The 15,011-nt window shown below is 45.4% G+C and overlaps 1 protein-coding gene and 1 long non-coding RNA gene across 2 annotated transcripts in view; one reads left to right on the forward strand and one right to left on the reverse strand.

Annotated features, from left to right (window-relative positions):
• CAMK1D (calcium/calmodulin dependent protein kinase ID) overlaps positions 1 to 13,147 on the reverse strand; it is a 217,330-nt gene extending 204,183 nt beyond the window's left edge. The window contains exon 1 of the mRNA XM_081879198.1: positions 13,016 to 13,147. Coding sequence (XP_081735324.1) covers positions 13,016 to 13,107 — 92 coding nt within the window. The 5' untranslated portion in view covers positions 13,108 to 13,147. The remainder of the gene's footprint in view (positions 1 to 13,015) is intronic.
• Positions 1 to 15,011, forward strand: part of LOC309351517 — a 183,330-nt gene that overhangs the window by 29,433 nt on the left and 138,886 nt on the right. The window lies entirely within an intron of this gene.

Here is a 15,011-nt window from a genome sequence, read left to right on the forward strand (position 1 = left end):
ACTCAACAGTCCGCAGTACCTACACCATTTTTCCTAGAAAAAATCACTGGCTTTGGGCATTTATTTGTATGACACAGAACACACCACAGAGCTGTGGATCTAGGGCATGTTTACACTGCTACCACTGTCCTTGAAAATGATGTATAAGCAAAAGATCATAATTGTTTCATTTGGACTTGCCTGGTTGTTACAAACTTAGATAATATGGTTCTCAACTTACCACCAGTAATGGTGTTCACATATCCAAGAGTCATAGTCAACACTTAAGAGGACCTACTTAATAGGACCAAATTTTACACTCATTTTCAAGAGTATGAAAACAAGCATGAACTGAAAAGTTATTATTCGCAACAGCTTAATGAAGCAAGTGAGACTTGAAAAGAATCTCCTGAGCTGCATCTGTCATGTTTATTGCTTTGCAGGCTGATTTGTGCATCAATGATACAGTAAAAGCAACAATTAACAACATTACAAAGGGACGCGGGTGGCGCTGTGGGTAAAACCTCAATGCCTAGGACTTGCCGATCGCATGGTCGGCGGTTCGAATCCCCGCGATGGGGTGAGCTCCCGTCTTTTGGTCCCAGCTCCTGCCCACCTAGCAGTTCGAAAGCACCCCCAAGTGCAAGTAGATAAATAGGGGCCGCTTTATAGCAGGAAGGTAAACGGTGTTTCCGTGCGCTGTGCTGGTGCTGGCTCGCCAGAGCAGCTTCGTCACGCTGGCCACGTGACCCGGAAGTGTCTCCGGACAGCGCTGGCTCCCGGCCTCTTAAGCGAGATGAGCACGCAACCCCAGAGTCAGTCACGACTGGCCCGTACGGGCAGGGGTACCTTTACCTTTACCTTTTAACAACATTACAACAGTAATAATAATTAGCAAACATATATCTTTGCTCTGTTTCTGAGTAATATAACTGTAATCAAAATCTGTTTTAAAATATACTACCATGATGTTCATACATCCTAACTGAGAAAGCATATACTCTGCAGGGGCCTGTAATTCCTTTAATTTTCTTTGGTTATTATGTCAATCATTTTTTAAAGTTCTAGCTTATTATGATGTGCTGCTGGCCTGTGAATTGTTTTAGACAATTGTTTTAAATGAGAGGGTTTTATTGAGCTGTGCTATTGCAGTTTATGATTGTTAATGTAAGTGAGCATGGCCTTGAAATGTTTAAAATAAATACATTCTATGTAGGTTATAAAATAGGGATTACATTTTTAATTATGAGAAGATAATAGATACAACGGAATGCAAGAACAGAGAGAGAGAGAGAGAGAGAGAGAGAGAGAGAGAGAATGTCTAGAAATGTCTAGAAATGTCTAGAAATGTCTAGAAATGTCTATCTGGTGAGCATCTTGCTTAAGTTCCCTTACAATATGTAAGCTTAGTACAAAATAAAAAATAAAAACCACTGCCGAAACATGTTTGTGTCAGTTTGAAATTGAAGAAGGCCTTGAAGATTTTCAAGAGGATGCAACAGTTTGTCTAACTCAGAGGTCGGCAACCTTAATCAGAGGATGGGCCGGTTGACTCTCCGTCCATCGGAGGATGGGCCAGAGTGCGTGCACACACATGCTCTTCCGGGTCGGAGGAGCACCCGTGCGCATGCGCACACACTATTTCCAGCGCTCCTCTGGTGCTTTCCCCTCCTCAGCCAAAAAGTTCTGGTACTCACCATGAAGTTGTTATAGTGAATGCCACACTTTTAACATTTGGTGGGGAAAGAGGCCAGCCCTGCACTCCCAGGGGAGTTCACCCAGGGGAAAAACACTGCTAGGAATTGATGGTGGTCAGAAACAGAGGAACAAGTGTCATGGTCTAAAGGGGCTTTCCTGAATGGGGCATCAGGGTGGCCATGGGACACGCATGAAAAAGCACTGTTCTGTCATAAACTTGCCTGTCTCTGGGGCACTTGCCATTAGTGTTGGGAAAACTGCAGACACCTCATCAACCAGACTCCTAAAAATCGCATGTGAGAGCCAGAAATGTAAATATTATCCCAGCTTTCCACAAGACTAGTTTAAAAAACGGTGCTATTAGATCCTAGGCAGAGCCGTAGCTACGGGGGGGGGATAGCCAGGGCTTCTGCCCCAGATAAAACCCCCCAGAGGGGTGCCATTGAGGCTCCCAGCCTGTGTGTGTATGCATGTGAATGTGTTGGGGGGCAAACTGGGTCTTGGACCCGGGTGAAATAAAGCCTAGTTTTGCCCCATCCTAGGAACCAGAAGAAATATTATTTCAACCCTTCCTCCCAACCCTTCAAAGATGACCACTGGCAGTCATCTTTGAGAATTCCTGGAGAACAGGCAAAGTCCCGGCAGACTGGAGGAGGGCAAATGTTGTCCCTATTTTCAAAAAGGGGGAAAGAGAGGACCCAAATAATTACCGCCCAGTCAGTCTGACAACAATACCAGGGAAGATTCTGGAGCAGATCATTAAGCAAACAGTCTGTGAGCACCTAGAAAGGAATACTGTGATCACCAATAGTCAGCATGGATTTCTGAAAAATAAGTCATGTCAGACTAACCTGATCTCATTTTTTGACAGAATTACAAGCCTGGTAGATGAAGAGAACGCAGTGGGTGTAGTCTACCTTGATTTCAGCAAGGCATTTGACAAGGTGCCCCATGATATTCTTGTAAAGAAGCTGGTAAAATGCGGACTTGACTATGCTACCACTCAGTGGATTTGTAACTGGCTGACTGACCGAACCCAAAGGGTGCTCATCAATGGTTCCTCTTCATCCTGGAGAAGAGTGACTAGTGGGGTGCCACAGGGTTCTGTCTTGGGCCCGGTCTTATTCAACAGCTTTCTCAACGACTTGGATGATGGACTCAAGGGCATCCTGATCAAATTTGCAGATGACACCAAACTGGGAGGGGTGGCTAACACCCCAGAGGACAGGATCACACTTCAAAACGACCTTGACAGATTAGAGAACTGGGCCAAAACAAACAAGATGAATTTTAACAGGGAGAAATGTAAAGTATTGCACTTGGGCAAAAAAAAATGAGAGGCACAAATACAAGATGGGTGACACCTGGCTTTAGAGCAGTACATGTGAAAAGGATCTAGGAGTCTTGGTTGACCACAAACTCCACATAAGCAACAGTGTGACGCGGCAGCTAAAAAAGCCAATGCACTTCTGGGCTGCATCAATAGGAGTATAGCATCTAGATCAAGGGAAGTAATAGTGCCACTGTATTCTGCTCTGGTCAGACCTCACCTGGAGTACTGTGTCCAGTTCTGGACACCACAGTTCAAGAAGGACACTGAGAAACTGGAACGTGTCCAGAGGAGGGCAAGCAAAATGGTCAAAGGCCTGGAAACGATGCCTTATGAGGAACGGCTAAGGGAGCTGGGCATGTTTAGCCTGGAGAAGAGGAGGTTAAGGGGTGATATGATAGCCATGTTCAAATATATAAAAGGATGTCACATAGAGGAGGGAGAAAGGTTGTTTTCTGCTGCTCCAGAGAAGCGGACACGGAGCAATGGTTCCAAACTACAAGAAAGAAGATTCCACCTAAACATTAGGAAGAACTTCCTGACAGTAAGAGCTGTTCGACAGTGGAATTTGCTGCCAAGGAGTGTGGTGGAGTCTCCTTCTTTGGAGGTCTTTAAGCAGAGGCTTGACAACCATATGTCAGGAGTGCTCTGATGGTGTTTCCTGCTTGGCAGGGGGTTGGACTCGATGGCCCTTGTGGTCTCTTCCCAACTCTATGATTCTATGATTCCCATGGTCCCAGTTGTGCACTACAATGATGAACTGGTAGCATAAGAAGCTAATGTTAGGATGCATGCTTCAACAAACAAAAACCTATGAGTCATATGATTAACACTCACTAACACATGTCAGTGCAGAATATGGTTCAGTTTCAGTATCGGGGCAAAATTAAATTATAAAATTATGTCATGGTAGTTGAACTAACAAAATTACCAGAGTTATCCAAAATAATTTGCATTAATTTCTAGTTGAATGTATTGCCAAAAATGCTGTTTTTGTTTCAAACTCTACAGATTGTGGACAAAATGGGGTGTTTTGAGAGGTGGCAGAGAGATATTTCTAAATTTGTCTGGCAGGGCAAAAAGCCCAGAATTAAGTTTAAGATATTAAGTGATGCTAAAGAAAGAGGGGGCTTTGCCCTGCCAGACTTAAAGCTGTATTACGAATCAGCAGCTTTCTGCTGGTTGAAGGACTGGCTGCTTCTTGAAAACACAGATGTTTTAGATTTGGAAGGATTTAACAATACTTTTGGATGGCATGCATATTTGTGGTACGACAAGGTTAAAATACATAAGGCCTTTAAGAATCATGTTGTCAGAAAAGCATTGTTCAATGTCTGGATAAAATATAAAGACTTATTGGAAAACAAGACCCCAAGGTGGCTATCACCAATGGAGGCTAAGGCCCCGAAAAGACTCAATATGGAGGCCAAATGGCCGAAATATTGGGAAATAATAGAAAAAGATGGAGATAATTGGAAGCTGCAGAGTATGGAGAAAATAAAAGATAAAGTGCGAGATTGGTTACATTATGCTCAGATTAAAGAAGTTTTTAAGTTGGATAAAAAGATAGGATTCCAGGTGGAAAAATCAAAGTTAGAAACAGAACTGTTAGAATCCAGCTCTAAGACACTTTCAAGAATGTATAACTTGCTGCTAAAATGGAATACACAGGATGAAACGGTTAAAACAGCTATGATAAAATGGGCACAGGACATAGGGCATAACATTATGTTTGCTGACTGGGAAAAGTTATGGACCACCGGTATGAAGTTTATGGCATGTAATGCCTTGAAAGAAAATATTATGAAAATGATATACAGGTAGTACATGACCCCAGTCAAGCTTGCAAAGATATACCATTTGTCTGATAACAAATGTTGGAAGTGTAAAGAAGCTGAAGGAACATTCTTTCACCTCTGGTGGTCCTGTCCTAGAGTGAAGACCTTCTGGGAAATGATATATAATGAGCTGAAAAAGGTATTTAAGTATACCTTCCCTAAGAAACCAGAGGCCTTCCTTTTGGGCATTGTCGGCCAGAGTGTGCAAAACAAGGACCGAACTTTTTTTATGTATGCCACAACAGCAGCAAGGATACTCATCGCTAAAGGCTGGAAAACCCAAGATTTGCCCACACTGGAAGAATGGCAGATGCAACTGATGGACTATATGGAACTGGCAGAAATGACGGGCAGAATCCGAGACCTCGGAGAGGAACTGGTGGAGGAGGAGTGGAAGAAATTTAAGGACTATTTACAAAAATACTGTAAATTGTACGAATGTTAAGAAAGATGTAAGATCCGTAACAATATGGCTCCAATAAATCAGTAACAAGGAATATAAATTTAAATGTAATTGAAAGATAAGACAAATTTTGGATAAAAAATATCCTAGAATTAATTTTTAAAGAATAAGAGTTATTTAAACTCTAAAATTTGAGATTCAATATTGGACAATTATATAATATAAATTGAACTAAGTAAATAATTTGCTAGAAAAATTTATGTGTTTAGAGTGCAGGAACAAGAGATGTGAGGAAGTCCAAAGATGAGAATGAAATGTGGTTAATGAAAAAGAACATGTTTTTATGTATGTTGTTGTTTATTGTTTAAAAATTTAATAAAAATTATTATAAAAAAATAATAATAATTTCTAGTTGCCTCATAGACATGACTAAGGAACAATGGACAAAGCTTTTAGCTATTCGTAAATTCTATAAAAGTAGCTACTATAAAACATACATGCTCAAAGCCTTTTAAAAGGTGCAGCAGAAACAAGATTAGAATATATAATTATTTCAGTTTGGCATTCTCCTATCAGAAGCTATAAGCAGTCAGAAATCAGTACTGGTATTGGCTACGATGACAGAATATATGATAAATAGAGGTTTTTTGGTAGTGGAACTTGTTTTGTGAATTTTTACATCAGTGGGCTTAGGCATGTGCAGCTCTGCATAAGATTAGGCTGAAAGTTCACTAGAACCTACTCCTAAGTAAGTGTATGCAACAAGGCTGCAATCCTGTGCATATTTATTTGGGACTAAACCTCTGAATTAAATAGCACTTACTTTTCTAAGCAAAAATAGACATCAGAACTGAAAGACTTGTAGCCCTCCAGATGTTTTACTCCAGCCAGCATGGCCAATAGTCAGGGATTATTGTAGCTGTATTTTAACAACAGGTTCCCCATCCCTGATGTAAAAGATCCAGCTTCAAGTGGTTGCGTGGGGAAAAACAGCAGGCAACCTTTGCTGCTTCTGGTACACACATACTCTCATTCAGGCCCAAGCTACACACTGTGCACAAATGCATGTCTTGGTAACCTAAGGGCCCTTTTAGAACAGCAAAAGCCAATGAAATTTCAGCCTCACTCACTCATTCGTGGCTCATTTTCCTCACAATGTCTACAGCAGCTCCCGTGACCAGTGCTTTTCAGCCAGTGGTACTTCAAAGTATGTCAGGTTTTACGAGTACCACCAGTTGAAAAGCGTTCAATCAAACCATTCTCCTAGGCCTTACACATGTTATTTTTCACTTAAAAGTCTATCTATCTCCTCTATATGAGCCAGGAGAATTGGAAGCAGAACGTAAGTGTTCAGGTCTCCAAGGCAGGGGTGGAGGAAGGGGGGCGGTGGGGGCGGTCCGCCCTGGGTGTCACCACTGTGGGTGTGACAAAATGCCAGGCGGCACTTACTATGGGGCCTGCAATGTCTTTCCTGGGAGACACGGTGGCTTGGGTGGCTCTGTGCTGCCCAAACTGTCTGCCCACTGCCTCCCCCCCAGCTGTAGGGCGGCTGAGTGGGAGGAGGCAGGCAGACTCCAGAGGCTCTGCGTATGGGAGGCTCGCCCCATCCCTATGGCGTCCCACCCTAGATGCCCGAGTGGCTTCCTCCGCCTCTGCTCCAAGGAATTCAATATTTTCCATGTAGCTTATATGACTGCATAAGAATGAAGAAACCATTCCAACTGACTGTAAATCAATCCAGCTTTACACTGCTTATGACTCAGGACTACATGAACAAAATAACACAGACTTGACCCATTCCATAAGCATTTTGGAAAATTAATAAAGATGGGAAAGGTAGACAATGGCTCGCTTCTCATGCCATGGTATGCTATCATTAATGATTTACCGTGCACCTACCTGTCTGGACAGTTTGGCTGCTCTCTGCTAGCATGCAAAGGAAATTAGCCAAAATCCTAGGTTAGTATTACAACCAACCAAGGGATCATGGTTTGCTTTGTTCAAACAAACTGTTACTAACAAGCCAAGAACAAACCTTGACTTATCATCATGGTTTGTCTGGCGTGAAACAAACCACAACCTCTGGTTTGGACCATAATGCTAAGCCAGGCTTTTAGAGCTACGAATATTTATTCACAAGCACATGCGGGCTGAATATGCATGAGATTGCTATCTTACAGTGCAATCCCAACCATGTCTACTCAGAAGTAAATCCCACAGAATTAAATGGGGCTTACTTCTAGGTAAGCCCCTTCATGGATCACTGCCTTGCCGTGGCGAAGGGTCTTGAATAACTCAGAGAAGCTATCAACTATGCTGTGCAGGGCTGGGCTGGATGAATTCCAAGCCGGAATTAAGATTGCCGGAAGAAATATCAACAACCTCAGATATGCAGATGACACAACCTTGATGGCAGAAAGTGAGGAGGAATTAAAGAACCTTTTAAAGAGGGTAAAAGAGGAGAGCGCAAAATATGGTTTGAAGCTCAACATCAAAAAAACGAAGATCATGGCCACTGGTCCCATCACCTCCTGGAAAATAGAAGGGGAAGAAATGGAGGCAGTGAGAGATTTTACTTTCTTGGGCTCCATGATCACTGCAGATGGTGACAGCAGCCACGAAATTAAAAGACGCCTGCTTCTTGGGAGAAGGGCAATGACAGGCCTAGACAGCATCTTGAGAAGTAGAGATGTCACCTTGCCAACAAAGGTCCGTATAGTTAAAGCTATGGTTTTCCCAGTGGTGATGTATGGAAGTGAGAGCTGGACCATAAGGAAGGCTGATCGCCGAAGAATTGATGCTTTTGAATTATGGTGCTGGAGGAGACTCTTGAGAGTCCCATCGACTGCAAGAAGATCAAACCTATCCATTCTGAAGGAAATCAGCCCTGAGTGCTCACTGGAAGGACAGATCCTGAAGCTGAGGCTCCAATACTTTGGCCACCTCATGAGAAGACTCGACTCCCTGGAAAAGACCCTGATGTTGGGAAAGATGGAGGGCACAAGGAGAAGGGGACGACAGAGGACGAGATCATAGAATCATAGAATCAAAGAATCATAGAATCATAGAGTTGGAAGAGACCACAAGGGCCATCGAGTCCAACCCCCTGCCAAGCAGGAAACACCATCAGAGCACTCCTGACATATGGTTGTCAAGCCTCTGCTTAAAGACCTCCAAAGAAGGAGACTCCACCACCCTCCTTGGCAGCAAATTCCACTGTCGAACAGCTCTTACTGTCAGGAAGTTCTTCCTAATGTTTAGGTGGAATCTTCTTTCTTGTAGTTTGGAGCCATTGCTCCGTGTCCGCTTCTCTGGAGCAGCAGAAAACAACCTTTCTCCCTCCTCTATGTAATATCCTTTTATATATTTGAACATGGCTATCATATCACCCCTTAACCTCCTCTTCTCCAGGCTAAACATGCCCAGCTCCCTTAGCCGTTCTTCATAAGGCATCGTTTCCAGGCCTTTGACCATTTTGGTTGCCCTCCTCTGGACACGTTCCAGTTTGTCAGTGTCCTTCTTGAACTGTGGTGTCCAGAACTGGACACAGTACTCCAGGTGAGGTCTGACCAGAGCAGAATACAGTGGCACTATTACTTCCCTTGATCTAGATGCAATACTCCTATTGATGCAGCCCAGAATTGAATTGGCTTTTTTAGCTGCCGCGTCACACTGTTGCTTATGTCGAGTTAGTGGTCAACCAAGACTCCTAGATCCTTTTCACATGTACTGCTCTCAAGCCAGGTGTCACCCATCTTGTATTTGTGCCTCTCATTTTTTTTGCCCAAGTGCAATACTTTACATTTCTCCCTGTTAAAATTCATCTTGTTTGTTTTGGCCCAGTTCTCTAATCTGTCAAGGTCGTTTTGAAGTGTGATCCTGTCCTCTGGGGTGTTAGCCACCCCTCCCAGTTTGGTGTCATCTGCAAATTTGATCAGGATGCCCTTGAGTCCATCATCCAAGTCGTTGAGAAAGCTGTTGAATAAGACCGGGCCCAAGACAGAACCCTGTGGCACCCCACTAGTCACTCTTCTCCAGGTTGAAGAGGAACCATTGATGAGCACCCTTTGGGTTCGGTCAGTCAGCCAGTTACAAATCCACTGAGTGGTAGCATAGTCAAGTCCGCATTTTACCAGCTTCTATACGAGAATATCATGGGGCACCTTGTCAAATGCCTTGCTGAAATCAAGGTAGGCTACATCCACTGCATTCCCTTCATCTACCAGGCTTGTAATTCTGTCAAAAAACGAGATCAGGTTAGTCTGACATGACTTATTTTTCAGAAATCCATGCTGACTATTGGTGATCACAGTATTCCTTTCTAGGTGCTCACAGACTGTTTGCTTAATGATCTGCTCCAGAATCTTCCCTGGTATTGATGTCCGACTGACTGGGCGGTAATTATTTGGGTCCTCTCTTTCCCCCTTTTTGAAAATAGGGACAACATTTGCCCTCCTCCAGTCTGCCGGGACTTCGCCTGTTCTCCAGGAATTCTCAAAGATGACTGCCAGTGGTTCTGAGATCACGTCTGCCAGTTCTTTTAATACTCTTGGATGCAGTTCATCTGGCCCTGGAGACTTGAATACATCTAAACTAGCCAAGTATTCTTGTACTATCTCCTTAGTTATTCTGGGCTGTGTTTCCTCTGCTGAATCATTTGCTGCAAATTCTTCAGGTCGGGCATTGTTTTCTTTATCGGAGAAGACTGAGGCAAAGAAAAAACAAAACAAATTCCTTCCAGTAGCACCTTAAAGACCAACTAAGTCAGTTCTTGGTATGAGCTTTCGTGTGCATGCACACTTCTTCAGAAGTGCATGCACACGAAAGCTCATACCAAGAACTGACTTAGTTGGTCTTTAAGGTGCTACTGGAAGGAATTTGTTTTGTTTTGACTATGGCAGACCAACACGGCTACCTATCTGTAACTGAGGCAAAGAAGGCATTGAGGAGTTCAGCCCTTTCTGTGTCCCCTGTTTGCATTTCACCATCTTCTCCTCTGAGTGACCCCACTGATGAGATGGTTGGACAGTGTTCTCGAAGCTACTAATATGAGTTTGACCAAACTGCGGGAGGCAGTGGAAGACAGGAGTGCCTGGCGTGCTCTGGTCTATGGGGTCACGAAGAGTTGGATACGACTAAATGACTAAACAACAACAACTTCTAGGTAAGAGTTTAGGATTGCAGCCTTAATTGTAATGTGGTGTCCTGTGTATGTGTCACAATTCCAACGAGCACAGCCAAGGTACAAGGTTTGTTAGGTGCAGAATCTAACCTGAGAGTCACAGTTCTCATTTTAAAAACCAGTCTCTAACCCTCATAGTAGTGAGCATATATTTGAAAGCATGTAGGAAAAGTGTGGTGAAATCTCATAAGCCAGATGGATGGATGATTAAGTCTTCCAATGGCAGGGAAGGATTCCAGTTCCCTGAAGACCTCCTTATTCCTTCCTGTGGCAAACCAAGTCAGAGTGCAACAGGCAAAATAGGAGGAATTGCAGAATCCATTATTCCATGTAAAATAAATTAAGTTTAAATTGCGTAAGTTATACAAGTCACAGAATCCAGTTTTCCTTGATACAGCAGTTAGATTGTGTTGAGCAGAATTTGGTTTTGGGTTTTTTTACGAGTGCACACAACCCAGAGCATAAGGAAATGGCTTAAAATAGAAATTGTCGAAAATGTTGGCAACCCTGTTGTATTCTTAACCAAACTTTTCCTGATCCTAACTTTCATGCATAAAATTAAGTCCAGGTGTTTTATAATAAAGAAAACCACAAAACCTCCAAGTTGACAACTATATAGATAAATATAGCTTTGTGGTCATAGATCATAAATTACAACACTAACCAATTAAAAGTTAATGGCACAAGTGATCTAGTAGTAAACATAATTATTTTCTTTGGCACAAGCTACAGGAAACCATTTGAATCAATGCATCACCTTCAGGGCAAGATGACGCCACTATGCAGTATTTACTGATAGGCATTCTAGTCAGTGGCAGCGCTGGAATTGTCCCCAAAGTCAAATACCTTTTACACCATCTCAAGCATCCAAACTCGTGCAGAGTGCATTTCTAAATAGGCATAGAGGTAAAATTTTATCATCGCTATACTGCTTCTTAAATGAGTCTCTTATGATGACTCTGTGCTCTCCCACACAGTTTAGCTAATATTAATTATTACATGACAAGAAAAGGCTTGTTTCTATTATACAAAGTCTTGATAGTACAAGTTATTAGCAAACACCCAGGGACAAAATATAGTGCTAATATCCATAGAGCAGCACACACATAAAGTGAAATATGTGTTTTGCTACCTATTATGAATGCCTAATCAATACCAACCTGCATAAACCACCTCCATGTTAAATGTCCGATTGCTGCACTCACATTCAGAAAATCAGGATAGTAACATTTTCAACAAACTTCCCCCATGAAATACAGCGAAACATAAATGTCATGACAATGCTAGCGTGAGGTTTTTATTGTACGGGCAGGGTGCAGCAAGTGTAGTACAAGTTAATACTGCCATAATAATTATCACCTAAGCTATCCTAAAGAGGCATAGCATTAAAAATGCAGCTGCACTTACAGCAGAGCCAGATGTGTATACAAATCTAAAATCAACAACTACATAGCAGTCCGTCTATTGACCTTTCCTACAATACACAGCCATCTGCACCTAGAACATCTTATTTAAAAAGCAACTGCTAAACTCAAAACTATTTTCCTATCACACCTTGTTCCTTTAAACTATTTGAGTATGTTGATTCAGACAAAAAAAAAAAAATTTAAAATCTGTTTTGCTGATCTGTGTATCCAAGCACTATAAATAAAGAGGGGGGGAGGCATACTCTAGCAACAACAGTTAAGCTACACCAATGAACTGGGAAAACCCCACAGCCAATCCACTCTGATTATTCTGCTCTTCTTTCTATGAATAGACTCTGCAGTCAGCTTTAGAAGAAAGCAGAAAAGTCAAACCATATTTACGCTGTCCTTTTAAATTCCATTGCTATTAATATGTACAGCTGACTCTCCTGATTCCTATATGACAGCATGCATTTTGCCCCCAAAAGAAAAGGGCAGTTATCATTGCCACTGTTTCAAAGTAGCTTGTGATCTACGCAATGCAAAAGCACGGCATATTTGAACAGCGCCTTTTCAAGGATTCATAAGACCTTAAAAATCTCAATAGCAGAGTACACATGCGCGCACACTTTCACCAGCACACCTGCCTTCTCATATACTGGCATTTGCAAATGTGAACATTAAAATACTGCACTGCATTGCTTCATACCCTCTGGCTGAACTATGTTCCCCAGGGAGATCTGCCCGGCCCAAGTTCCCTCTCGCACGGCTATAATGCAGCAGCCTCCAAGGAGGCACGGACATGCCAACACGGGATCTGCCCAAGTGTCAAATTATGTCCACGGCGCCCTCTGGAAACGGAAACACGCGCATGCCAGCCCGGCCCCCCAATGCCGCAGCACCTGGGCCCTGTCCGCATGCCCATCCCCTGCCCAGCAGCCCCCGTCTCCTGGCTCTCTCCGCTGAGCCCCGGCACCGGGCCGGCGGGAGCCAGCTCTGCCGGCCGGCGCGGCCCCGAGGGGCCCCGGGGACGGGGACGGGGGTCCCAGGCAAAGCGGGCATTCTCTGCCCCGAGGGGGGAGAAGGGAGCGCTCTCCTGCTCTGGTCCCAAGGCGGGGAGCTGCGCATCTGCCCGACCCCCGGGGCCCAGCCCGGACGCTGCCGGGCGCCGCCACTTACGTGCCCAGGGTCTCCTTGAACTCGAAGATCTTGCTGATGTCGTCGGCTTGCTTCTTCCACGAGGAGCCGTCCTCGCCCGTCTCGCGGGCCATGGCTGGGCGGCAGCCCGGCCGCCTTTGCCTTTCTCTTCGGCGGCTCCTCCGCTCGGCTCGCCGCTGCCGCCGCTGCCGCTGCTGCCGCTGCTCCTCCGCGCCGCCTTTCCGCTCTGCCTCCCGCCGCCCGACCCGAAAGCGAGCCGAGCAGCGCGCTCAGGGGCCGGCCGAGCCGCCCCAGGCCAGCTCCCGCCTCCCCAGCTCCGCCTTCGCCGCGGCCTCTACCGGCCCGCCCGCCCTCGCAGCCCCGAAGGAACTTGGCAGCGCAGCGCAGCGCGGACTCGGCTCGCCTCCGGCGCGGCGTCTGGGCGGCACTTGGGGCTGCGCTTGGTTGTTATGGAAATGGCCGGGCGGGGAAGCCAGCCAGCCAGCCAGCCAGCCAAGCCGCCGCCCCCCGCCGCCGCCGCCAGGCTGCCCTTCCCGAGGACTCGAGACAAATTCGCATTGCAGCAAAAGGATCCTATAGAGAGTGTATATATATCTATATCTATATATGTAGAGACAGGGCGGCCCGCCGGTGACCTGCGCGCCCCTTTCTGGGCTCCCCTTGCTTGCTCCCCGCGCCCGACGCGGAGCGGCCCGCGCAGCCCTGCCTGGCCACCCCAGCCGGAGCCGCGGGCGCCCGGCCTCCCCGGACGCGAACCCTGGGCGCCGCCGCCGCCGCCCCGCGCCCCCCGGCTCCGGCCTCTCTCCGCCCGCGGGGCAGATGCGGAGCCGAGCCGGGGCTTCGCCGAGGAGCGTCCGCCGTGCAAAGAGGGACGCCGCCTTTTCGCTTTCAGCTGCAGCCTTTTTCTCCGTCCGGAAGGAGAGAGAGAGCAAGGAGGTGTTTCATGGCCATTGCCGAATCGAGGCAGTTAGAAAACTTGAAAGAGCTCCCCATTTCCTGCAATGCAGTATTGACCCGGGACAGATGAGTGCGGGTGGTCTGCAACTGAGGACCCACTGAAGGAAGAAGCCGAATGTTCATCGCAGAATGGAGGGACCTCGAGGGTCATCCAGCCCAACCCCGCGCAATGCAGGAATTCTGCCCACAGCCATCCCTGGGTGGGCTCCAACCACCAGCCTGCTTAACGGCCAGACACAGCGACCCGTTGTGCCGCATTAACTGAAATGAGCCTACTCTGAATAGAACTCCCTGCACTTGTCTTTTTTCTTCAGCACAATTCTCACCCTGACTTCCAAGTATCATTATCCCCATCCTAGCTAAGAATTTATTATTCGGATTAATAATTTCTATAGGCTATTAATGTTGTTGTTTTCCTTTAGGATGCTATAATACCCTAAGAACAAATTATTCATTTTGTCCAGCTCCTATATGGCTGTGTTCACATTCCTGGTTAATGTACACTGTAATGTTAATGTACACTGTTGAGTTTTTGTGTTCACATGACCGTTATCCAAAATACATACACACCTTGTTATAAGATATTACTGTTGGATGAGTTGCTTCTCAAACCAGCTTCACATCAATCTGTATCCCTAAGCTGTTTGTCTCTAACAAAGGTGTGAAAAAACATCATTGTGGTCAACACCTCCCTGGTGTGTACACCAACATACACAAAAGGGGTGGAAACGTGTAGGACCCATGAAAAGAATGGGGGGGGGGTGATGGGAATGTGCCCTCTGCCTTTCTGGCAGGTAAGTCGTATGGGGAGCTGAGATGCCTGCAAGAAAGCCGTCGTTTTTCATGAGTAGTAAGCCCAATAAAGTTCAGCAGGACTTTCTCCCAGGTAAATATAGGATTGAAGCCTAAATCCCAGCAAAGACCTCGCACGTTTGGCTGCCGGCTTCCACACATGACCCCCCAAGTCTAACCTGGCTCCCTCCCTGACCCTCCAGGGGCTGCTCGGCCTCTTTCACCAGTATCCCAAGCCCCTTCCTGGCCAACATTTCGGAACCTGCTA

This window comes from Podarcis erhardii (genome assembly GCF_964252035.2).
Source record: "Podarcis erhardii genome assembly, chromosome: 10".
NCBI classification, from domain to species: Eukaryota; Metazoa; Chordata; class Lepidosauria; order Squamata; family Lacertidae; genus Podarcis; species Podarcis erhardii.